Below are 27,322 nucleotides of genomic sequence, written 5' to 3'. Positions count from 1 at the left end.
AATCATAGCAATGTCCTAGACGTTTCTGACTGCTCTATACAGTGTACACACTATATATTTATGGTATGTAGTTCTGGTCACAAAGAGGAAACATAAGGGCTTGTCCCCATGTCCTGCTGTCAGCCTTAGATGAAGATAAACACTTCCTGCTGCTGAGAGAAGCATATCTGTCTAAATGTGTAGCAGGATGGAGACACACACACACACACACATACACACATACACACACACACAATACTGAACCATGTATTTCCTTCTCCAATGACCCAATGACCTAAAATTAATAGGGGCATCACTTTCTACAAGGTGGCAGCAGGGGCAACCATTTGTTTATTAGACTGCATTTGTGTTTGCAGAAGTATTGAGATTCCTAAGAGAATGTCCTAGCTAAAATTATAAAGCGCTTCATCGCTACTGTATAGGAATATGGATACTATCTTGTGTCTGAAACACTATAGGTATGTCCAGAACCAGGGTCTAAGTCTACACTGACACACAAGGGATGTTCTCTTAGATGCACATTAAAATCAATGTCAAACACCTGAACAAAGCAGTTTAGCCAAGGACAGCTGAGAGCATATTAGGTATGCATCATTGTGGATGCCCTTCCAAACACAAGTAGGGAAACTGAAATCTCATTCAGGCCCCTCTCATTCAAGGTTACATAAGTGTTAGCCGCCACAGTCGTGGCTTCCTGTCAAAAAGGATGAAAAAAGTGACCTGGCATGTTTTGACCAACCTGTTATACAACCTGTGTGTCGTATCACCAAGAAAACAGACTTCTAAAGGTGAACGTCAGATGACAAATCCCATAAGGCTATGAGGGCCTGGTGCCAAATTCTGCTCTGTCTCTCTCTTTTCTGTAAGCTACAAGCCCTGCCCCGAACACCACTACCACCACCACCATCGCCTGCATATCCCCTAATGCTCTAGCCCAGAAAAGCACAGCTGAAGATGTTCTGTGGATTATCTCCACAAGGAAACCACGTGCCGGCACTGGAAGACAACACGCACCACCTTAAGTTAATCTACCGAGCACGCACACCATGCAAGTCACTAGCCAATTGTGTCTCTAGCTCGCCGAGTGGCTACTCCGCTTCACGTGACACTAATGCTCGTTTCACCCACCTGTGCCGCTCTGTGAGATGCTACTGACAGGCACCTCCATGGCCAATGTGAGTGCTGCAAGCGCTCTCCCCTGCTTTAGGTGGAAGAGAACTGCTGTAACTAAGCTTGCCTCAAAAGGTTTAATGCCATTACTAACGCTACTTAGAGTTTTAGCCAACCAAGACAGTGCCCAGAGGAGAGGAGTACACATGCAGGGTCCTCCCACAAGTCTGCTCTGAGATGGAATAAGAATTCAACAATATTGATATGTGGATACCTCAATGGCTAGGTGAAAATGTACACTTTGGTGTTAAGATGATAAAAAGACGATTGGTGATTCAGTTTATTCAGCATTTGAAAAAGGAGTAATGTGTCGGCTTTCATTAATATGCATGTCTGATCATAAAACACCATGCATGTAATAAGAGAACCTGTTCACTGGAGTAATACACCCTTTGCAAAAAGTGAGAAGCAAGAGAGAGAGAGGGTGTAAAAGAAATGTTTCTATTTAGTGCCTTGCAAGATCTTATTATTTTCACTCAATTTTCTCCAGCTCCAAACTGCAAATGGCCGTTCAAGAAAAAAAAAAGGAGTAACAAGTGTACAAAATAAATGTGCAACACTATACAACATGCAGGGCGCCACTTCCCATTTCCTTAAATGTGAAGATTATCTATCTCTGATTAACAGTGAGACCCAGGTTGCCTGGCAACACACAATTAAGAAGTACGCTTTTCTATCTGTCTGCAAGGACTACCCCATTATCAGATGAAGTTAGCGAAGCAACAAATGTCAGCTCCATACAAATGAGCTTGTTGTGCTTAAGAGCGTGTTTGAGAGGTTAAAAATGGCTTCCACTTTGACATTGGAAACTGTGTATATGTAATTTCGTGAAGCTCAAAAAGCTGTCCTTCACAACAACCCAGTTCATAAAAGTCATTGCTCTATAGCAAGTGTAGCAGCCTACAGAGCCATTACAGGAGCTGACAAGATGCTGGGTCACATAGCTGAAAGGGAGGTTAAAAGATTCAATTCTTGTCTAAGCTCATGAGCTCTCATCAGGAGGGAAATCAAAGGCGCTATATCAATCGAAGTTATTGTTATTATCATTATTATTATTATTATTATTATTATTATTATTATTATTATTATTATTAATAATAATAAATATCAGCTTGTTATAAGCTATCAAGCCCTTTATCAAAAAAGCTGAGAGGATAGTGTGCTAAAGAACCAACTCTTATTGTAAGCAAAACATAAAAAGCTAACCCCACCCTACTTCCATTAATCTTGTATGAGACATTCAGCAGAAAAATAATGATATGTTCTTTGAGGCTACTGAAGAAGAACAATACATTTCCTCACAGGAATCTGGATATATATATAAATGTATAAAAAAATGCTTACTCTTATTGTTTGCAGAGATACAAAACATTCACAATGTAAATTGGTCCACACTTAGCATGTGAGCACAATAATGGCTGTTTGTTGGTTATCATCTAATTTCGATCAACCATACACTGCTTCAGCTGTTCAGCAACGGGCTCTGGAAATTCCCATTCAATGTATGTCCTTATTGTCTCAAATGACTGATTGAATTTGAACAAACAAAGACATATGTGAAAGAGTGTCTAGCTGCAGTACAACCAGAATCTCAAACAGACAACAGCATCTATAAAAAACAGTTGCCTATTATAGTCTACACAACTATACATCCAATTAGTGTAATTGGATTTGAGGCAGTTAAGCCACTGATTAGGAGAGAGTCCAGTGTAAAATGGAGTGACAGCTATTATGCATAAAGGAAACAAACTTTTAAATAGTTAAGACATGCTGATAGTTAGAAATATGTAAGAGCATAAGAGGAACATACAATTAACACTACTACTATTATAAGAACCAGAAACATTCAAATTTCCACATTCACATTTTTGCTTTAAAATTATTCTGGCCACAAAACGATGGAAGAGGAAAAATACCTAAAAATGTTGACCTCAATATAACTGGAGTGCTGCTCATAAAAATTCTACTTGGTGATGAGACAGGATCCCCCTCAGGCAAATGACACAACTCTGTTGCAACACACGTTAGAAACAGTTGTGTGATTCTTTTTCAGGGAAAAAAAGACCTCACAGTTCAAAGCTGCTTAACGTGTCAGATGCATCTTACATGCTACTCCTCCATTTTGTCTGTTGTTTTGTCATATGCCAAAAAATCTAGTACATACAGAACTAAATCTGAACAAATGAAAACATTAAGAATACCTACAGAGAAAATACAAAAGGTATAGATGAAATGGGAGAGATGATTTAAAGAAATTAGTGAGAGAGGGTTGTTAATTAGTGAGGTTTTACATTACTTGTGTCAGGTGTGGTGACCATGGTTGAGACTATGACAGGTGGACCAGTGCGACGTCCTACCATCTTGGAGTTGTTAAGATTTTGAGCTTGGAAAGCGGAGGAAGAAGTTACAGGAGCAATGCTGGTGTCAGGAGCAACATTGATTCCTTTCCGGAGAATTTGGGGGCTGTGAAGCGGGCTTGGTAGTGCGACTGGCGATGCTTGGGGAAGGTTGGGGGGTCTCTTCATCAGCTCCATGGGGGAATATGAGCCAGAAAAGGTTTTGGGTGCCACTCCGGGCATGCCTGGGGCTGGTGGAGGCTGTTGTCCAAGAGCAGACATGGCAATACCAGTGTGGGCATTGTACATGGAGAAGGGTCTTCCCTGAGTTACAGCACTGCTGTATCCTCCAGGGCTGACTGGAAGAGCTCCACTCACTAGGGGCCGTGCTCCTGGGTAAGTGGTGGTCTCCAAGAGATGTTGAGAGGGGGCACTGCTTGGTCTCCTGCCAAGAAATTCTCCCATCCTGGGGGACACGGTCTGGAAGCTGTTGGGAGGTTGCTGCATCAGGCAAGGGTCCATGGTCAAACCCTGGGGCTGCATGTAGAGGTCATTGCGATGGCTAAAGCTGTTGGATCGAGTACGTGACGCTGTCCCACTTGTTTTGCAGGCAAGCACCACACGGGAGAGAACACGAGCCTGGGCCAAATTCGGGGCCACAGAGCGTATATCGTGGTCCTCCATCATCCCCAGTGGGGCTGTTGAATCAAAGCCATGTTGCAGCAGGAGAGTGATGGTGCTCTCAGCCAAACCCTCAGCTCTCAGAAAAGCCAGAAAGGTTGGGTCTACCATCTTCTTTGGGTCTGCAGCACTTGGATGGTGAAGAGGCATGCTGGAGGTCACTCCAGCTGTGGCAGCCACCATGGCTGAGCTGGGGTCATAGCTTGGGTCATAAGGCAGCCGTTGGGACGCTATAGCGCCGTAAGCCCGTGGAAGAGCTCCGTCCATAACCTGAGAAGCTGGGTCCACCACAGAACTGGTGGCAGCTGGCAGACAGGAGTCCTGGGAAAAGCTGTTTATATTATTAAAAGCTTGGCGAGCAGAGAGAGACGGCTCAGCAATGTAACTAGTAAAAGGGGAATGGACCCCATAGACTACAGGAGCAGGAGAGCTGCCACCAATACGCTGGACGTCTGGGATCATCTTAGATCCCAGAGTTTCCCTGTACAAACGGCTCAGCTCATGAACAGGAGGGGGAGGAGGTGGCGGCGGAGGCGGGGGAGGAGGGGGAGGAGGAGGCACGGGGTTAGGTGTAGAAGCTGAGGCAAGCATGGTAGGAGTGGCGCCCGCCTGTGCCAGATCCCAGGTGGGTCTCACCCCCCTAGCACTGAGCCCATAATGGGAGGCTGATCTGGTGAGCAGGTGCTGGTTATCACTATAAAACCCAGACCCTTCAAGTGGCTGCCCTGATAAGGTAGCATTAGCCAGATAATAATCCACAGGTGGTGCAGAGGCCAGGCTTGCCATCGCTTGTCTGAGGTAGATGCTACTGCTGAGATCGGGCACGGAGTTCTTCTTCAGTAGCTGCTGTCCATGCCGGTTCTGCTGTGTCTGGGAAGTCTGGAGGGCTGGATCCAGTTTCTCACTGAGATCTAAGTGATGGTGAGACCAGACTCCACCCTCTCCTCCACCCAGTGCCAAAGAATTCCTACGCCCTGCAATGGTGCCACAGTAGTGACAGCGGCTTGAAGCCCTCTGGTTCTGGCCTTCAATCCACTCAGGACCGTGGTGGCCCAGAGAGCCACCAAAATACGACTGCTCACTTGAGTTAGGCATCAGTGAAGACAATAACGCTGACAAGTATAATAGCAGAAAATAGAGCCGGGTATTGCATTTCAACTCTCGAGTTACACTCACTCCCAATCGAAAAGGAGGAGTGCAGAGACGAGCAGAAAAGGTGAAGCATGAGGTACCATTGTACCTGATCTGCAGCTGTAGGCCCCCCCCCCCCCCTCTCTTGAAGGTGTGCTATCATGTAGCTCCCTGCTGGCAGCATATCTAAATAATTCAGGCCTGGAAACATTAGAAATCCATGAGGACAGGGGAACATGACAAACACAAAGAAAGTGTGCACACACACACACACACATACACACATAAAAATAACACACCTTTAAGGCGAAGATCTACTCCATCCTACAGCAGATATCATGACTGTGCTAGGCATCATGCTTTCATTCCAAAGTCTGACCGAAGGTAACACAATTGGGCTGAAAACACATGCTGGCAATGACAACAGAATGGAGGAGGGGATGAGACACCCTAATCCAGTGGGGTTGATGCACGCCATTGGCAGAGACGGTGCTCTGGTCCACGGAGTTAGCCACAAGGGGATTAGCATCACTCTAAAACCTGCTTAAATCCACTGCTCCCTGTGACATTACTCAAGCGAGATAGTGTACATAGCCAGCATGTTGCTGAGGCCTGTGGATGTGTTCACAAAGTGTAAAGCTACAGTGTTCATGGTGCTTAGTGGTCACTGCTAACCACTTCATTGGCCTGCAGCTGGCATCCCTCTGGGCATGAATGGATCGTCCCAGAGGGACAGGGGAGGTCAGGAGCTCACATACTGGCTAAAGTGTGTCCCTTGAGAGAGAGGGAAAGAGGGGAGGGGTTGGTTAGAGAGGCCAGACAGACACACATCTACTGCTGAGGGTCAGATTCAGTCTGATTGCTACTAGAATAAAGCCAGGTAACAAACAAACAACAAACATGAACAATGCCCAGCCTCCACTACTGGCTTATGTCAGATTCACACATGTAAAAACCAGGCCTATCACCAGTTTGATTTCACAATATACAGCTTTGAAGAGCATCAGGCTGTCTGAGATAAATACCACATGGTCCAGCAGAGGATCTGAAAATGTTCCAAGGAAAAGTGTGTCATGTTATATTGGTTCAATCTTGAGTTTTAGAAAAAATGACAGCCCTACTAAACACAAATAATTAGATACCCATAAATACCCATAACATACAATTTCTAGACACAAATACAGTGTCTGAATCAGTCATATCCACGTTTGAGTAATGAAGCCTTTGAATGAAAGTACAATAAACCCCAGGCTGAGAAAGCGCCAAATATGTTTGATTTACACTACTTCAGTTGAGCCTAATTTAGGAGTTGCAAAATAAAAAACAAATAATAATGTGTCATATACAGCACATCACTGTCATGGTGAGGTCATGCTCCTCCACAAAATGTTAATTCACAGAATGAATCAGTGTGAACTACACTTGAACTAAGTGAGTCTTGTTCCCCCTTCCTGTTCCTCTCCCACATACACAGAATGCAGAAGGGAGCAGATGTGGCTTTATCTGAGATGTTGCCATCAGAGATAACTGCTGGTGTTTACTTGCCATGACAAGAGCAATGTAAACAAAAAAACAGGAGGCAGCAGGAGAAGAAAAGGGGGCCAGTGATAAGTGTGTGATGGGAAAAAAAAAAGCTGATAAGGCCGCTGGGCTGCCAGCTTCAACTTCCCCGACAAGACAGAGAGTGTGGGATAGGACAAGGCATGGAGAGAAGACGATATGATTGGACTGCACTGGACCATGACAAGTAGATGGCTACAAGCCTGTTTCTAATCTGTACTTTATTTTTGTTTGAAATGGCCAACAGGGATTTAAAGGGAGGGTTTTCTGCGGCACTTCTCCACGGACGCAATCTGGATGCTCCTGTAGCTGAGACACAAAGACAGCGTGACTAAGATGGACGACATTTATCACGGTTTAGGAGTGACAAGTGACAGCTTTGTTTTCCTGCTACCTGTCGAGCCACAGAGGGAAATGCAACTTTTTTTCCATTTAAGAGCTTAAGTCATGCAAGACCAAACACACACAAAAAAACACAAAAACAGATTGTTTAATTTCGGAATATCCAAATTGGAAAACATTAAGTGGGTCAAAACAAATAGAAATCATTTTCCCTATATCCCAGCACATTCCACAACAATGCTCATCTGAAGGATGATTTCTCTCACTGAAGGTAAATCATACCTAGCAAATTCAATGTGGTGATTTCTCAGCACTATCCTCCCTGGTCTGAGTCTCCCTGCGCTTTTTTGTCAGCCTGTACAACACACCATTAATCACCGCGTTGAATCTCTCCACGGCAATCGCCAACAATAACTTCTTTTAATAAGCCCCTTCCAGGGCTGCGTGTCACTCAGATCCCCGCTTCCCAGACAAAATATTAATAACAATAATAAACATCTCAAGTAAGCTGGGGCTGGTGTTGTTAAAACCGAAACAAGGATATGACACCTCATATCTCCTGCCATGCAAATTGCTGCATTTCCCACAATTCATAAGCAGGAGAAGCTGGGGAACCATATTCATCTTGTCTACATCCTCTGATATGCCTCTCATGAGAGCTCCATAATTAAGTGAGCATGCTATATTACAATCATCAAGCAACAGGGACCCTGTACTTGCGAGCATGAATAATATAGTGGAGAGAGAAGAACCCTCCAAACTCGCACAGTGGATATTTGGTGAACAGCATAACAAGTCGTGCCAGCGCTCACTACCTCACCACCTCACAGCCAATCATGCAGCTCTGTGAAAGACCTCTGGGTAACAATGTGTTGAACAGACGTCCAGCAACAGTCATGCCTTTGGAGCAATCTGGCCATCTTTCTAGGGCACAGGACGCTAACGGCGGGACTTGGCAGGCAGAGCAGGCAGGGATAGCTGCAGAATGATTTACATAGCCACTACTCTACAACTGCTGATCCATTAAATTTTCATAGGGACTTCATAAATTAAAACCATGACTGGGAGATCTTGAAAATTCTACTCAATTACTGTGATTGTACAGTATATTAAAGTTTTAACGAGCCGCTGGGCCCTTTCTTGCTCACACAAGCGCGGGGCGGGGGAGGAGGGGGAGGGGGCGACGAGGAGAGGAAAAACACATGGTACCAATTCTGGTCTGATGGCTTTCGTACGGTTCACATCTGCTGTGGAATCAAGACACCAGTCCCTGCCTCTGTACCACCTCGCATGTCACACATTTACATGGGTGGGACAACCAATGGGGCAGAGCGAGGGACACAACTGCAAAGCTTTTTATTAGCGGGGCTGCGCCTCTGCAAGGCTCGATGAGGCAACTGATTTGAGTTTTGTCTTCCATTTTAGCAGGGTTGGTTCATTCTTGCTCTGTCTCATGCATAGTCCCGCACTCCTCCTGCCTATCATTACAAAGCCAGTGGTCCATACTGCATCACAGATGGGGCAGACAGAAGGGAGAGGCGACAGCCTGCTTGTTTTTTGGAGAGAAGACGAGTGTGCAGCTGAGTGAGAGAAGAGGGAGGGATGGTGCGCGAGAGCGAGAGGGGAGAACGGATAGAACAGAAAATGTAATTTCACCCCACTGATGAAAAAGGATACAGATTCTAGTTAAACGGCAGAGGAATTTTTCAATATGTTCAGCTGAGATGTGGTTGCAAGCAAAACTATATGCTGCTCAGGGTTAGGAGAGCATTACTATACATTAATGTGCAACGCTGGTGAAAGATCTTTGATGGAAATGCTTGGTTTACATTTACAAGTCAATCTTCAGTATTTGATAACATCTCGGTTTATATAGTCTGGATGTATTACTTAAATGAATATGACATAAGGGACAAGAAACATGTGATTTTACATCCCACTTTTTAAAGCCAGTAAGAGTAGACTAACTGCTAGTTGTATGCTTAATTCTTTATTATTCAAATGTTTCAGTTTAAACAAAAAATATACTATAAAATATAATTACTAAAAAGAATAATTGTCTGCTAAACTGTTGTGTGTGTCTTTTCGGTAACTAATAAAGATAAATTATATTCCTAATTACACAGCCATACAGTGGCCTCATGTAACGTGACAGGAATAAAATGCAGCTGTTGATTAAAACATTATCTGACTAGATTACAGCGGCTTTGATCTAACCCAGAGGGGAAACACTGGTGTAGTCTACAATCAAAACAACAATCTTAGCAAAGGGGGGGAAAAAAAGAGCAGAACGGTCCTCCCTCGCAGCCCCACAGCAACACAGTTGCTGCTCCGTCATAAACATTAAGGGTGGGAGGAACATGAGCCGAGCGGGATCACACCAAATCTCTGCACATGACAGAAATTAATCTCACCCCAGAGAAAGAGGCACTCAGAAGGAGAGAAGAGAGAATGCTCTTCTCTCGTCCCCGTATCGCTGAATTAAAGCTGATGCTCTCCGGCAGCTGCTTTGATTGAGCTAACTAGCAGCTTTTGATAAAAAAAACAAAACACTTCCAACCGGCTCCCTGTCTCGTTATTTGCAGACAGGCCAAATTATGCTAAATACATATCGAGGACTTAAAAGGCTCGATCAGCGTTGTCATCTGGCCACCTTAGATACAGCATTTATGATCATTTTCCCTCAAATGCCTTTGTAAAACAGCAAAAAACAACAGTTTGTGAAGATATAATATTGGGGGGGATAAAATAGATGATCTGGATCATATTGGAAACTATCTTAGATGATAAAAGTGTTTTTTTAGTGAAAGAAACGCAATAGAAACAAAGGGTCAGGCTTTGTTGGACAGTGCGGAGTGTGTGGTCTCAGCAGATGAGCATGAAAGACAATGCTCCAGATTTGTGCTTCAAGTTCAGCTGCTCTGTGTCCGCTTGCCAAGCGCGGACCTGGCTGAGGTGTGAACCTGGACGAAGATGAGTTAGTAGCCAAATGGGCCCTGTGCGGGATTTAACCTGTGTGTGTGAACCAAAAAGTAGAGCCTTACATCATGTGTGTGTGTGTGTGTTTTCTCCTCGCGTGGAGACAATCACCATGACAGCCTTATCATTCTGTTACATGCGATCAGTGGGACAACTTTGCCTGGTCATTGGCTCATGAACAAATCACAAATCACAAGCTGTTTCTTTTTTCTTTTTTTTTTCCCTTTTACGCCCTCACAATGGCCGCCAGACGACTGATTCACTGATCCTGTATTACAGCCATCTGGAGGACTTGTGTATGCATGGCGTTTGTGTGTGTATGTGTGTGTAAGAGATGAACACGGACAGGTACGCTCACCACGAGGCAGCTCCGCGTGCATCACAGCAACACCTGTTACTTTCTCTCTGTGCGTCTCCTGCGGGCTTTGAGCTCAAGCCCAGCAGCGCAGACTAACTGTTGTTCCCTCAGGAATGACTAACTACCTCAGATGTCTGATTCACACGAATGCAACAGCTGGATGTGGACCGTCGTTTTAATCAGGAAGGATTTCCACCAGTGAACAATCCACCTGTGCTGAGAAACCGGACTCTTTATGACTCGTCTTTAGGGCATGGTGATTACGCTGTATCGTTGTTGATGCACTTTAAGTGGAGTCTTGCTGCCGTAGAATAATCTTGTCGTTTTTATTCCGCAGTCCTAATGAATACTAACTGATAAAAATGAATCATTTACAAGAAAAGCGTGACACATTTTCCAACATAATATATTCATTTGTTTCTTTATTCATAATTAGGCGATTAGTTCACAGGGTTGTGCATCTTTACTGGTCTAGTGATGCGCTTACGGTTATCGTGTCAACTATTTCATTTGATTCCACAATTCATTGCATCCTCAATTTTTCAATCTTGAAACGATTTAAGTTTATTGAGGAAGCTACTAAGTTGTTGCCCCGACAGTGTAACTTTTATTGCTTTTTTATTTTCATCATTACAGTCTGTGCTTAGTGATGCATTGACTGTATGTGATCACGTGATTTTTCCACAGAGTAAAAACCTTCGGCTCAGTACATTATAGTACATATTTTTGGCGTTTTCATTAGGAAATGTACTTTCCCCTTGGGTGGCTCCACCCACGGCAGTCAGCTGATTGGGCGACAGAAAATTGTCACTCCCTAGCGCTCCGTGTAAACATCTCAACGAAGTCAAGGCAAACGCCTGAGCTTGACAAATTGAGCTCCTGGCTGTCCTCCTTTGTAGTCGGTTGTGTCGCTTAAATGTTGGCGTTCGATACAGCCCACACCACGTCTAGTCGCCTACCAAATAAAGGCACTGTTCTCTGTCATAACACAATCCTGACCCTGGGCTTTATCATTCCAAACTGTATCGGCCCACATTTCCATCAATCAATACAAGCATTCAGATAAATGTGAAATAAAATAGGAATTTAAACATTTCTTTACAAACCAAATTGTGATGCACCATCCCTAAAAACAATTATGTGCTGTCACTTCATCAATGTAGAGTCAGCATCGCCATCTTTTAGTGATCTTAGAAAAGCCCTAATAAATAAACCCACTCACTTACCCCTACACTGCGTGTAAAGCTACAGATTAGTTGTTTTCCAATTCCTTGTTCTACTGAACTATGTAAAGTTTAAACCAAGATAATCTGAGGTAGTAAAAAGAATGAATCACCAGAATGGTACTCATCTTGTCCAATAACATTCGCCATAAAAGAAAATGCATGCATAGCAGATAGCCCACTCATTTAACACTCCTTTTAATCATTTTTGCAGACGTGTTATTCCCCTGTATTTTGCTGTAATTTATGCTTAAAATTGTATTGACTTAAGGCAAAACATACATTTTGAACTTTAAATGGCTATGGCTTGATTTAAAGATTAAATTTTACATCTTCCTCATTTCATTCTCCCATGTTTCTTTAAATATTAACATTTTAAAATGCTAAAAGCTCCTTCCGTTGGTTTAAGAATGCAGCAGAGGTTGGAATCCGAAGGTAGGATTGGGTTTATTTGGCCTAACTGTGGGTTTCTACAGGATGTGCAGTTTATGTCCTTCATTTCATGCCCACGACGCTGAGGTGCTTACATCATGCTGCAAAACAAATATGCTGGCACTGGGGGTAATGGTGCATCTAGCTTCATTTTCCAGCACTGCAGTAATGTCTGCCTCTCCCTGCGCTGGCTCCAGGAGGACCCAGCGGCTTAACAAGCCTCTTGGGAACCCAGAGAGCAGAAAGGAGATGATTTTACCTCGGGACACAGTCTGACAGACATGCACAAACACACACACATGCGCGCACACACACACACACATGGAGCAAAGTCAAACAAGTGGGTTTAAAAATGCACATCCACAAAGCTTCAGACACAGTTTATACACCCACACGACTCATATTCCTTGTTGCCTGGGCCGACTGCAGCTATACGCGCAGCGGGGGTTCCTATTATATGCTCGGGCCCTTCAATACAAAACCACTGCTCTCTAATCCACAAGCTAAGGCCTAATAATCACCACAGTTCATGGGGTAAAATTGGCTACTTCCAAACAGCCGTGACAGGATAGAAACCATTCAATTCCCTGCGGTAATCTAACTGCAGCTCAGATGTTCAGAGATTCTCCATAAGCGTAAGTCACAAAACAGACATTCCCACACAAACAAACAGCAACTCAGTGAGAGACATAATCTCATTTACATCTGCCAGATGACGGTTTGCTGAGGTCAACATTTATACACTGTTACTGTGCTATCTGACATGCAGTGTGCCAGGAGACAATTATAGGAATCAATGAGCATTGATCACAGATAGGTCTTAGGGTTGTGCTAATAACAATAAGGTTAGTTGGCTAGAGGGATATAAAGCTCTGAAGTCAGCTTTCAGTGAGGGGGAAAAAAACAATATTTATTTTTAGATAAATTCTACCCAACTCAAGTCTCTTTCACTACAATGTGCGTGTTTTTTTTTTATTTTTGTTTTGGTGATGTGGAGAAGAAGACACAACAAGTGCAACTGAAAACACACAACTTCACCTTCGCAGATCCGGTCCAGTCGCTGCCTCTTCACTTTGTGTTTGTCAGTCAGGGACATGGCGTCAAACGCAGCACGGCACAGGGTGGCGCGGCTCTGCACGGCTCTGCTCGGCACGGCGCGGCGCGGCGAGGCAGGGTACCTTTCCTCCCCAGCCACAAATACTGACAAGGTTCAGACTCCTAGTGCACTGTCAGCACTACTCCCCGGGGCATACCGCCTCGGCACATACACCTGCAAGAAAGAAAGGAAGGAAAAAAAAAAGGCACAAACACAGAAAAACCTGGTCAGACACAACACTGACATACACATACACACTCTATATACACACATTATTGATGTACAAGTGCAAAAAAAAAAAACATCTGACATGGGAAGGCATTAAAGACTCTTTGACTACAAAGTCACTCTTCTTGCTTACAGAGAGCCTGGGAAACTGCAGGCAAAGATTATATACACACACACACACACACACATATATGTATAAAAATCACATTCCCGTACACACGCACACAAACACTAAGATACTCCTGGTGACAAAGTGCCCTATTTGCTCTGAAAATGACAAAAGCGTCTTCTCTAAAAAGCTCCACTCTTCTCCTTTTGAGGTGAATTCCCTTTGAGTGACAAACACTCATCTAATGCTCCGTCTACAGCAAGTTGCCACTCTTCACATTCCTCACTGATGGCGGTGACATTTGAGGTATCTCAACTTAGACAAATACCAATCTCCTTCCCCCCCTTTGTCGTTCAATGCCACTCGAAACACGGCGAGCACATAGAGAGACTTAAAGAAACGTAAAAGAATTTCTTCGAGCTACATATTCATCATCTGACACACTCTTGAGTTGATATGCTGCACCTGGAGGTTGACAGACTGTCATGTAATGACACATTCAGGCCAACAGAGGGTAGTTAAAATCTACTCAGAGTGTATCTGACAATATAGGCCCTGTTAAGACCTGGTAACATCCATCTCTGGTGTCAATTCATCCTCCTCTCGGCTTGTAACTTCAAATCTTCAAATCTATTTTGCCTCAAATCTGGACAAGCATTTGTAATCAGAGTGAACATAAATTTGAGCCGGCTGTACATGTTACTCCACAATACATCCGATTCAGTAACATTGACAGACATGCAGGCAATTATTTGCACAAATGCATCTTTGTTACAGAGAAGACAGGCCAGTCTGCATTTCTTCACTGGCAGTACATAAAGAGCACACTGAGGTTCAGTGTGCTCTCACTCTCTCTGAGGGAGACCTCAGTGAGTGAGAGCAAAATTATTGCAACACAAAAGGGGATCAAATGCTGCAAATGCCACATCGTGCTTGTCTAGGACCCGAGCCAGGAGCACCTCTCCCCCTTTAGAAAGTGCTGAGACCATGAAAACATCTCTCTGTGCCAGAAAGCATCAGCACAGCCATTACTTGAGGTCTTCCTCAGTCCTTTGTAATCAGTATTCAGGAAAATGTAAAAAGTGTATTAAAAAAAAACAGCAGCCTCTTTCATTATCGGTGTGTGAACTCAGGGTAATGTGGATGTAAATCTTCCCCACAGTCATCAAGGTAATTTTTCATGAGCGGCTGTTCAGGAGTGAAGCTCGAGGCCTGGGTGTGGGTGGTTGTGAACATATGGGAGTGGACAACGCCGTCACACTCCCAAAAATACAGAGAGAACCTTATAAATGTGTCACCACACACTTATACATTAAATAATTCATATATACTTTATTAATTAATAAATAATTAAATATTATGTCTTTATTGTGATCAACTATTCATTTGTCTCAACCTGTGTTTTGTCCATTTCCCCCCCCCCCCAGAATTTCCCAGAATCCTTTTGGACAACCTCAAAAGAAAGGCCTCGGCATCGCTGCTCTTATTCACAGGTGAGTGCAAAGCAGGACGTGTGCATCACAAACTAAGGGTAAATGAGATGTGGAGACAAGGTTCAAAAGGGAAATGTTCATGCAGAGCTTTCATCAAAGCCTGTTAAACTTTATCATTCGCTCCTAATGTTCAGCATCATATAGTGACATTACACTCCACGTTAGCAGCATGGTTATTTATCATGGTTTCAGCAATGCCCAAACAGGGCAAGGATACGTTTGAAACTTTTCATTTAAAGTATTTAAAATAATCTTTTCAAAGAAAACATTACAGAGTATACTTTTTTTATTTATTTTTTTAAAAAAACAGCAGCCTCAAAATCAATTTGATGGGTCACTGACTTGTAATGGATCACTGACTTGGGAGAATGGAGCCTCTTTCATTCCCACCCTGCACCTGAACCTCCGTTCTAGCAATGGAAGAAAAAAAATGTTGACGCAGTTCACTTCCTGGTTCTTATCCGCCCAATAACTCGACCATCAGTTGTGAATGAAAATCTCTGTTGACATTTACTTCCAGTTTAAGTCCCATAACAGAAACCTTTGTTGTTTCTTGTTTGTTGTATTTTCTGAAACTAATGGCACTATACCACTATACACTATAGTTTGAGCACGGCTTAACTCGGCTCGACTCTACTTTGTTTTTTTGCTGAGATAGTACCTGATGCTTTATTTGGTACAAAGTGAGCTGAGTTGAAAAAACGCTCGTCTGGACACACGTCATTTTCCGATGAAAACATAGTAGTATGGATGTAGTCTTAATGATAGTCAGAGACTCAACACTGTCCGAAACCATGTCAAGAATCCCTAACTTTCCATGCACCGTTAAGTCTGCTCGTAGCTTGACTGGTGCCCTTCTCAGCATACAAGCATTAGCAGAGAAACTATTTATGAACTGGTGAGTTTATCTTCTCTTCACTAGGAGGGAACGCGATATGCCCCCTTTCAGCTTGTTAGTATAAGGCGGTTTCTGGGTTTGTTGTCATTCTGAGACGTCCTTACGACCCACAAACTTAAAAATATGTAAATCTTCAAGCTGACAGAGCATTTAATCCTTCACCATTTCAGTTCAACAACTGCACTGGCCTGAATTTTAATATGATTTTGTCCTTGTTGTCTTATTCTTCTGTGTATCGGCTTCTTTTCTTATTCCCTGGTTTAAGCTGGCGGTGATAAATGGCACATTAACGTAATTTCAGTCTATATGTATGTATTCTATGGAAAAGTCCGATTTTGGTTGGACCTTTCTCTTCTAATTGTCATGTAAAGGTACCAACAAGACTGCTTTCATCATAGTGTGTTGGCTACAGAGACAGCGCGCCCTGTAAAAGGCGCACGGTGTTGCTTTCAATGACAGCATTTTCACCGGATATATCAGTCAGTCACACGTTGTGACATGAGGAAGCCACACAGAGTGGGTCACTTCTCGCCTGTCTTTCCAAGAAGAAGGCAGTAGTCTGGTCCTGTTGTGTTAACAAACTGCTGTAAGGCCTCTCGCCCTGTTATTTGATTCATTTCACTCCTCTCCGTCCCTCCTCCTTCCTTTTCATCTGTCCATCTCTCTGAAGTGCTGCTCCCTCTGAGGTTTCTCACAGTCATCAATCCTCGGGCCTGCTTCCACGGATGTAAATGGACTGCAGTGGTAAATGGACTACATTTATATACACTAGCTCTTTTCCTCGTCCTAACGACCACTCTGAGCGCTTTGCGCTACGAGTCACTTTCACGCACATATTCAATTATACACTATTTCTCTATACTGCGTTCACACTGGAAGATATTTAGGTTGCGTATCTTGCCCCGGAGAGACTTTGACATGCCGGTCGACCCACAGACTTTAGAATTAGGAGATGACTTGGTCAGCCCTCTGTGCCACAGCTGTTTCACGCATGACAGTGTGGCTGTGTGTGTCAGATAGAGAGGGAAGTGGAGGAAAAAAGAGTGCTTGTACAGACTAATAAGATCCAGAGTGTCCACACTTTCCTCAGTTCTTATCCCTTTTATTCTTTCTTTGTTTTTCTGTAACACTGAGCTCAGTCAATTATAAGAGCAAGTTGGTACCCAATTTGAGGGGAAAAAGGTACTTCTTAAATACGACAGCTGCTGATTTCCTGAATCAATTTCAGTTCTTTTCAGTTTCAGGTCCCAGGCCAATTCCATTTGATATCCAGTCACACTTTGACTTGTTTAACTAATGCTGCATCATTAAAAATATGAATGTTTGCATTAAAAATTGACCTAGTTACATCACTGTACTTTTTTAATCTTATAATTCAAAGCCGTGCTTTAAAACCTGTTTGAGTTTAAAATATACAGCCAAGAAGTACATTAGGCTGTTCAAAGTAGATACCAAGTTGTCCAGCAGAGGGAGCTGTGAGTACAGCTTGGACTGCGTCCACGCCTTCTATGGAAGAAGACAACAGTGGCGTTTAGTTGTTTTGCTGTGACAGTGGGCAAACTAATTTGTCCTCTTGGGAGAATCCTGTGTGGAAGTGTTACTGGTTCTACACCAGTAATTAACAAATCAACGTACTCAATTGTGTTGGCTCCAGTCTCGTGTGACAGCGTCAGTCTGGCAAGATGAGTGCAGAGGATACAGGAAATGGCAAACGTTAAAATGTTGGTCAAACGATTATCACGATTCGATAACATATCTAACAAAATCGTAAAATCTCATTTTTGAACGCAGCCTTATCAAATAATGCAGCCACACATGACCCCCCCATCCCGCCCCCCCCAGATAAAACAGTGCAAAAATAAAAGGCTATAGGTAGTTAAGCAGGAATGTTTGCACTCTGATTCCAAACACAAAGGTCATGCACATGAATCTTCACGTTTAAGAGGCATTAAATGTCAGATGATTGATACAACTCCCCGTCTGTAAGGGAACCATTTGTGTGTGTGTGAGAGGATGTGACGGTAAAATGTAGGACTCTATATCGGGGGCAGTTGCCTCTGTCCTTCATCGACAGTTCAGTTGCAAGCGCGATCACACACACACACACACACACACACATACACCACAAACTTCCCTCACTGTCATCGACACACGGGGATCAGTGTCTGCGTTGTGTCCACACAGGAGGAGGAAGGGCAGCCAGTGAGTGGGGACACTGAATTCAGCACAATGACTAAATAAAAACACACAAAGAAGTGATTTGAGTTTGTGTTACACTACTTGAATATACTACTAATATAAAACAACATAACTGTAAATGAGCATTTAAATAGGCTGGAAACAAAAAACTTTTTCTGGTGTCGGTCCACGACTGGTCTTTTTGGGGAGAACAATATTTGTAACACAGTTGGAGAATCATGTCTTTGAAATGACTCGCCATAAATGTGTCGTTAGCAGCTTCATAGTATATAAATGTTCATAAATGACTGTATCTGAATAATATCGTATATAATTGCGTTTTTGATATTGGTATCGGAGGCAAAAAAAGTGGTATTGGGACATTTAAATTGACCAGTCATTCAACTTAAAAATAATTAACGACAATGTGAACTTGGGTTGGATGGATGGGAGTTTTAGATTATATATCTAACATTTAAACAAATAAACAATTCATCCAATGAGAGAAGGACATTTCTGGATGAATAAATAATGACAGAGCAGAGAGTAATTATTACACCAAAAAAAATCCATCCTTTTGTTTAAGTTAGAGAGAAATATGTTTGCAGGGAGAGAGAGAGAGAGAAGCTAAGACAGTGTCTGCGGATGAGTCTGAGAGATTGAATAATTAAAAAGGTCATGCTACCTGCCTGCTGCGTGTCGCTTCACACATGCACACAGTTCTAAGTGAGGCACAATGCACACTGGGGCCAAGGCTGAATAGTCATTCGGGGGAATGATCATTTTCCCTCGAACACAGTGTAGTTTGTGAACTAATTGGGTGAATCCATAATTAATTTGCTGACATTAAGCCTTGGGGTCTGCTCCACTAAGACTTTCTAAGGATGTGTAGGAGTCCTCGTGAAGCCTCGGGCTCACCGCTGAAGGGGAGAACTCTTGTTCTGGTGCTTCGCAATCCAGGTTGTGACATTTAGGGCGATCCATTTCCACGCGCGTCAAGTTTAACTCGCCGCACCGAAGGGATTACTTTAATGTACACCCAGATTTCCTCAATGAAACATTTGAGTGATGGATAAATCTAGGAAATCCATACTCGACATGTTTTCAATCGACATAACAAGACAAGGTTGTTTTTCTTACCTGACTGTTTTGTCCTTAGGGGAAGAAAAAAAATATCAGTGCTGAGAGATATTAAGAGAGGTTTCTAGACTTATTAGGGCAGAGTTACCCCGCAGTACCTGCACACACACACACACACACACACAGGGTCACAACATTCAGTCATAATTGAATTTTTCTTTAATTTAATCAATAATTGCTCTTGAGGTTGGGTCTGATTGAAAGGGAAAACATAGAATTAGGACAATAAGAACAGACTGCACATTTCTAATGTAAACTCTAATGTAGTAGGTACGGCAGAACTATTAGGGGAAAATATCACATTGCGATTTCATTCATGATTCAATATTCAGTGTTACAGATAAAATGAAATATGATGCGTTACCAATAGAGCTGAAACAATTACTCGATTAACCGGTTTGAAGCTTCTTCATGATTAAAACAAGATTTCTGATTGTTTCAAGGTCGTCATAACAAAGAAATCATTGAAACTGAATCATTTTGGTTTGTGGACAAAATAAGAACATTCGAGAACATCATCATTTCCAGGTGTGACAAACACTGATCAACGAAATGAAGTGAATGATCAAATGAATGAAAATAATGGTTAGTTGCAGCTCTAGTTACCAAATACCATGATAATATGAACTGTTATATACTCCAATGCAAGGATGACAACTTTAAGATACCCAACATGTATATGTACTACATTTCAAATGGCATAAAACAAAGAAGAATTACCAACTGAACGATGTAATTGCAGCGTTTGTAGTTTGGAGTCACTTTCAAGACATGACTGATGATTATGAATAAACAAATCTTCTGGAATAAACTGTTAAAAAAGATAAAAATGAAGTAGAATCAGATGATTGTCAACGTTTGAATGATATTACTTAACTATAATTCTCTAAACTGTTTTCACAATGAAGGGAAAATATTAAAGCCACTAATACTAAAGCAATTTTATCCATCGTCGATGGAATTATTAAAAAAATTAAAAATGCCTCTCATGTCCTGCAAAATGTGCTTTCACGTGTTGCACTGAGTGACGAAAACTTGAGTTCTTTTAGTTGTAATACAAGCCGGATATTTTTTTATCTGTATTGGACAGACGGTTGGAGAGATTAAGATAATCTAAGGAGTTATATTTAGTAGTAAGCTGCTAAATTATATCTCAGGGAGGCTTTAGAGGAAATCTTTCATTGGCTTGTCAAATGTGCCACAGCTCCAGAATGTGTATTTATCTTTCTCCACTCATTCTATAAACCTCTATAAATTTCCAGGTGACGTCTCAATGTGAGCTCTGCGGTGATCCCTGCCAAAAATCCACAAATCACTTGCTTTTTAGATAGCACCGGATAACTCTATCTGTGGACACCCTGCAGCACCAACCCCGATCTACTGTTAATCCAAATTCAGCAGTTACTTCCTCCAACTTAATTTCCCGGTGGAGTTTGAAGAGTGGGGTGGGGGGAGGGGGATGGTGAGGAGAGACGACTGTTAAAAAGTTATTTGACAGCGTGCGGCGGGGGGGAAAAAAAAGCAGAGCGATAACCGTCCGTCTCACAGCTGATTCCTATCAAAAGCGGCAGCTCGGCGAGTGTCTTTGGAGACACCGAGCCGGTGAAACTTCTGCTTTCACTCAATGAAGAACACTTCAATAAGGGGGGAAAAAAACACCTGTGTCCTCGCAATCGCTCTCATAAAGAACAAACACACGTCTCAATAACAAGAGTGTTTATACTATCAATATTCCAAGGCATCATTACCCACTTGTTATTTTCTTATTCTTTCAAAAAACAAAAGTCTGCTTTCTTTCCACTACAGCCCCATTTGAACAATGGGAGGCTCCCCCCCCCCCCCACCTCTTTCAGATTCTGGAGTTCCTCCAGAGGTAAATCTGTCAGCGCAGGGCCAAAACAAAGAAAGAGAAAACAGGAAGGTGTGGACACCCTGCAGCACCAGCCCGGCTCTACTATTAATATCAACTTACATGCCCATATTCTCAGCACCTCAGGCAGAGGAGAATGTGATTTCCATGAACTAAACGAGGCCTGTGACAGCGTAGGCAGGTGACAGCTTGACACATTTATATTTAGCATAGTATAAGCATGTCTAACTGAATGCCTTCAAACTGCAGATTGTTGTGGAAAACACTAATGAAAATGCAGTCTTCAAAAAGCACAAACACGGCCAGCGCTTTGAAACCCGAGCTACTCTTGCCCACCTTGTGCTATTTAAATCCAATCAATAAAATCTTGTTTCTCAGGCTGAGGTTATCAGCGCCAACCACAGCCAAAGTCAACTCTGAAAAGCCTTCCCAGTACAGGAAAGTGCCTGCAGCATGCCAACCCGCTGAGCAGAGGGACGGCGCGGCCTGCCTATGCGAGGGTGAGGTAAGATCTCCCCTCACCACCAGCTCGGTGTCAGTGAGAGGCCAGGCTCTGTGGCTCAGACAGCCTGGCTGAGTCCAGCCGCCTCAGCCCGGCTCCCCTTGGGTCCTTCCAGGAAGAGCCAGCGTGATTCACAGCTTCCTGGTCCAGGAGAATGAGGTGCTTCCACTCCCTCCCCCCCCCCCCCCAAAATGTGCCCACGAACACACACACACATCGCTCAACTCTCTCCCTGTGGACGCTGAGGCAACTCGCTCTGTGCTGTACTCGGGCTTACATTGGGAGGAGGCCAAGTCAAACAATGTGTTGATAAAGTCCAGAGCAGTGTGGGGAACACGGAGCAAGCGCACGCGGGGCTGTGCAGCAACTCACAGTGATGCCGATTCACACAGCCAGGAACACTTAAAGATAATTCTACTTTGTCTAATTTTCATAGTTTTGGCCATCAATCCTATTGGTATAATAGTACTGCACTCATCAAGTTAATTGCTAAAGTCTGGAACCACAGTGATCTAATTTGGAAGAAAAATATAATCTGTGGTAAATAATGTCCACAGGTTACACATCATCCTCCTCCTGGTTTATCTCTGACCTGCTGGACTTCTGCACACACATGGTTTTATGCTGTGTTCACTTCACTGTTAAAGCTACAGTGTGTAACTTTTGTTTGTTGTCGACATGATTACTCTGCCTCTGTTTAGTCTTTGTGGACAAAAACAAGGGGGGTGTCTGTCAAGCAATACTATCAGACCTGACTGACCTCCCCAAGATACGCATCCATTCAATGTGTCAAAGTTCACTGGTTGCAAACGTTTGTGTAACAGCTGCGTGTCGGTCATTTGCTCATTTGCGGAAGGTTAGAGTGGATACGCGGCACTTCTATTTCTGGCAGATGACGTATAAATATATAAGTACATCACAAAAATAATCTTTGTAGCCCATCATGCTCCTGTTTGTTTGGTCCGTCTGTTGTGTTTACAACATTCGTGTGCGAGAAGTAACGTGAGAAAACATAGTCTCGCGACTTCAGCTTGTCCAGGACATGAGAGGCAAGCAGTGTAAATTGGCGGAGCTTTGTGGATCAGAGCGCAGCACATCCATTCTGTGGATTTGTGTTTACACATGTGCAGGGGTGGGTGGGGGGGAGAAGCGTTTATCCAATCATACAGCTATTTTTTTTAGCTTTTTTTGAACTTTTCGTGACTGCTTCTTTGTGTTTTTCGTTCATACTGCGACCTGTTTGCAGCTGTCTTGCTTTACTCGTGCAATCTTGGACTTGCCTCGGTCTGTCTTGATATAAAATATCACTCCCTGCGTGCATTGAAGTAATGTCGCCAGGTGACACGAGATCTTAACGCGGCTATACTTAAGACACAGAGAGAGTTGTGTGAACTTATTTGACAATGTAACAGACGTATTATATTTTTAATACCTATGGCAAATTATTGCTCAAACTATTTAAAAAATAAAAGAGAATTTTCTCTTAAATGCAGCACCAGCTGTGGTTTGTCTGCTCCCTGGGCACAGCTTAACTGGACATATTTTAGAGACATGGAGCCAGTTACTGACTTCACTGGAGAGCTTCTTATCCAGGCCCCCTCTGATGGACTCACAACACAAGGTCGGCCTCTCTCCCTCTCCCTCTCTTTTTACCACATCCTATCATCTCAGGCTCTACTAATGCACCACGCTTCAAGGGACTAAGACACACACACACACACAGTGGTAGTCAATTAGTCCTGGCCCAACCTTGCAGCTGAGAGATAAATGGTATGGAGTCTCAGCAGGCTTTTGCGTGAAGCCGTGCTCCTTGTCCGCTGTATGTAGAACAGCTCTCTGGAGGACGTGGTGGAGCCCCTCCACCACGAAGAGACATGGCAAGCGTGATGCCGGCGAGCAGATCATGGTGCTCAGGCATGTATTAAAATATGACACGTAACAAGGACCACCCCCCCCCCCCCCCCCCCACTCAATAATCAGAGCTGCCCTGACAAACTAGGGAAGGCGAACAATGGGGGGGAGATGTAGGGAGGTTCCGTCGGGGCGGGCGCATACAAAATTTCAGGTCATTCCACTTACACCTCATTAAGCATCTTGTTTGTGCAGTTGAGCTGTAATCTGTCTCCTGCAAGAGATCGAACACAAGCAGCCAAATGTTTCCCAGAGAGATTTTCATTCACACTGTGTCTCCACCACAAAGCCTGTCCCCATAGTGTGTGTGTGTGTGTGACGACAAAGTGTGCCCACATTACTGCTGCTACTAACGATTATATTCATAATCAATTAATCTGTTGATTGTTTTCTGGATTGATTGAGTAATCGTTTGGTCCACAAAACGTCAGGAAATGTTGATCAGTGTTTTTTTTAAACCCATCCACCAACAAAAACGATTAACTTTTAATCATTTCTTTGTTATATGGAGCAAAGAAACCAGAAATGTTCATATTTAAGGAGCTGAAAATTCTTTAAAAAAACACTCAGACCATTGCAACATTATCTTTCCCTGCCCACACTAACAACTGAACTAGAGAAACAGCTAATTTTTTTTTTCTTTCAGGTGTGAAAGATGAAATCAAAGCTCACACCTGGCTCTTCATAATAAGAATATAATGCATCCTGTGTTTCAGTGTTCAAAATGATGACAGTATTTAAAAAAAATGTCCAAGCACACTTGCATGTTCCTCACTAACAAATGCACAAGGAGAGTGATAATTAAAATGAAAATTATTCCCTCTGCTGGGCATTTTTAAAATTGGACAATTTAGTGTGGACAAGATGAAAAAGGTTTGTTTTCCGATTTAACCTGACCTGACTGAGTGTTTTCTTAGTGGGAGGCGGCCCAGGCAGGAAGCCATCACCGTAGTAAATCAAGCGACTGAGCTGCATTATCTGCACCAACATGACAATCCTTTTAACACCTGACACACCCCGGCAACAAGCATCTCCCCCCCCACCCCCGCCCCCCGACCACAGCCTGCTGACATGTTATATACGGCTCCCTCCCCTCACTAACTTTTCACGACGTGTCACTTCTATTAGTACACACACACACTCGTACACTCACATACCTTTAAATCAGCCTCCAATGCCGGCAGGGTGGGGTGGGACGCAGGTGTTTTGTGTTTGTATGAGAGCAAGAGCCTTTCCATGGACAGCGAGGGACGTAAACACACACACACACACACACAGCAAGGTGAAAAATTACAGTGGGGGTAGAGCGAGTGGCCTGGTGGATTAACTGCGGAATAAAAGTGCTGATGGGCAACAAAAGAGAAAAAACAGCTATTCATCACCCTGGCACAGGATCAAACTCACACACTTCTCAAATGCCCTCCTTGAGTTATAGTGCAGTGCAGCTCTGCTGGCAGCTCCACGGGAAATGGTGCCCTACCTGAATTGATTAGAAAAGAGACATATCCTCTCTTTGCAAAGACGGAGAGCGTCCCCCGCAACATTCAAGTGGCAGAAATATGTTAATGTATGTTGAAGAACTAGACTCAGATGGGTTCTCCTGGTCTTTGTCAAGAAAGCAGGCTCGCTGTTGTTTACTTGTTCTTCTACAACCATCCACGTTTAAAACTGAAATTTAGTTACAGTCTACATGTAGATTGATCACTAACAGTAACAATGTTTGAACTTGAATGAAAAGATTAAATCAGTTCTCAGCTTTTATTAATCCCTTAACACCTAAGCCTAAAAATGTCTGCGTGGATTTTTTTTTTCTTATTTTAACCATAAAAGGGCCAGAAAATGTCCTGTAACTAAAATGTAATGTGATTTTGCCCATTTTTCTAGAAAAACCTTCAATATCTAGCAGTTATTTACAATTTACTGCATCTTAAAATAGTGTATTAACAATTTAAAATGAAGAAAAACAAAAGGTTTTATTGAGGAAAAGACACTGTAGTTGAACACCAGATGATTTTGCGTGTAATATAAAACATAACATTTGTTTGAATTTTTGGCTAAATGTCCAAAAACAGGCATAAAAAAATGAGGAAACTTATGTACAGGCGTTTTTGCAACTCTTTCCTCTCTGGTGACAACGACGCTGATTCTGTGACTTCCGGCAACAGCGCAAGTGAAATGACCTTAATAACCACACGCTGGCTTTGACGTGCGACTTCTCAGCACTTGTGCAAACGTGTCATCTGCGATACGCTCGGTGTTACAGGGTTAAAAGTACAAACTACATACCGATATATCTCCTCAAATACCGTCATTAAGGAAAACATAGATAGCACAGCTCTGAGTTCACATGTATGCACACATTTTTAATGTGCATGTGCACATGGGGGAAACGTGTCCCGTGAGCCCTGATACTTTCAGTGACCTTGTGTGTGTTTTGTCTTTGTGCAGCAGAGTTTCAGCTCTCACCCACAAAGAAATGCGTGAGGTAAACTCAGATTTTTATCTCGCATTCTTGACCCAAATTTGTTTAAAAAAAAAGAAAAAGAAAGAAAAAAAAAGCCCACACTCAGCATTTTCATTCCAAAGGATGTTCACTGCATAATTAAATCGCTGAAACTTCTGCTCATATGAATATTTTTACTGTATTAAGTTTGTTTTCTTCATTTGCAATAAAAAAACAACATAAAACCTAAATAAATTCCATTTATTGTTTTGTAAACCCCACAAAAGCAGCACATTGTCACATTCTGAGATGCTCCGACATGAGGGGGCTCAGGGTTTGCTTTTTTTGCGTGTGACAATTTTAATGAACCGGTCATCAATCAGTCCTATCACTGCTGCACTAACATGCACACAGAGTGGAGACTGGGCCGTCTTTGCACAACAAACTGCCATCTGTTACAGTTTAGTGTCTTCTCTCCAAGACCAATCAAAGCCCCATTTTATCAACAATTGGAACATCAAAGGCGGCTAATAAAAGACATTAATATGAGTATAATGTCGTCATCTTTATCTACAAACTGCTGTAAAGTGCTGCATAATATCAGCACTCAACTAGATAGGCCATTTAGATGCATCAAGTCTGTGATCGTGTGTGAATAGGGTGTGTGTGTGTGTGTGTGTGTGTTTTCTTGCATTTGTTACCTCTTTAGGACATTTGCTGGCATAAACACTGACCTTATCTGTGGATACTAAAAAAAACCTGGTCCTAATAAGGCACAACTGTATTTCTGCTTACGTTTGGGCCTAAGATTTGAATTGTGGTTAAGGTTTGGCATTAAGTGGCTATGGTTAAGATTAGGGATTATGCTTTGGTTCGGCCGGAATGAATGGAAGTCAATGAGAGTCCTTAAAAGGACAGCTGCGCGAACCTGTGTGTGTTCAATGAGCTCTCTCCGCAAAAGCTCTGACAGTACATGGCCCTACACAATGGAGGAGGAAATACCATGAAAAGGGATGAATCATGGGATTGTGTCGCCCAGTAAAGAGACAGAGACACACTGACCGCCTCAGGGTTTAGGTCAGTAGTGTAGTCTGAGCAGCAGCGACGGGAAATTCTGACACAAACATCACGCACACTTCACACATTGTATAAACCATTCTCCTATTTTATTTGATTCCCTTTTTTTTTTTCTTTTTATTTGTTTTCAAATCATGAAACAGTTGCAGTCAGAGAGACATTCTT

General features: G+C 42.9%; 1 protein-coding gene across 6 annotated transcripts in view; it reads right to left on the bottom strand.

Moving 5' to 3' along the window:
• The window catches only part of ctbp2l (C-terminal binding protein 2, like), a 101,918-nt gene that overhangs the window by 42,456 nt on the left and 32,140 nt on the right, over positions 1-27,322 (bottom strand). For 4 of the 6 annotated variants that reach the window (XM_058620620.1, XM_058620621.1, XM_058620622.1 and 1 more), the window contains exon 1: positions 3,467-5,296. In XM_058620620.1, coding sequence (XP_058476603.1) covers positions 3,467-5,282 — 1,816 coding nt within the window. In that variant the 5' untranslated portion in view covers positions 5,283-5,296. Of the gene's footprint in view, positions 1-3,466; positions 5,297-13,250; positions 13,483-27,322 lie in introns of those variants that run through there. The other 2 variants (XM_058620625.1, XM_058620626.1) reach the window with 1 other exon arrangement.

The sequence above is a fragment of the Solea solea genome, chromosome 21 (genome assembly GCF_958295425.1).
Source record: "Solea solea chromosome 21, fSolSol10.1, whole genome shotgun sequence".
Classification (NCBI taxonomy): domain Eukaryota; kingdom Metazoa; phylum Chordata; class Actinopteri; order Pleuronectiformes; family Soleidae; genus Solea; species Solea solea.
The sequence above is the reverse complement of the archived record's forward strand: the minus strand, read 5'-3'. Positions and strand labels throughout refer to the sequence as shown.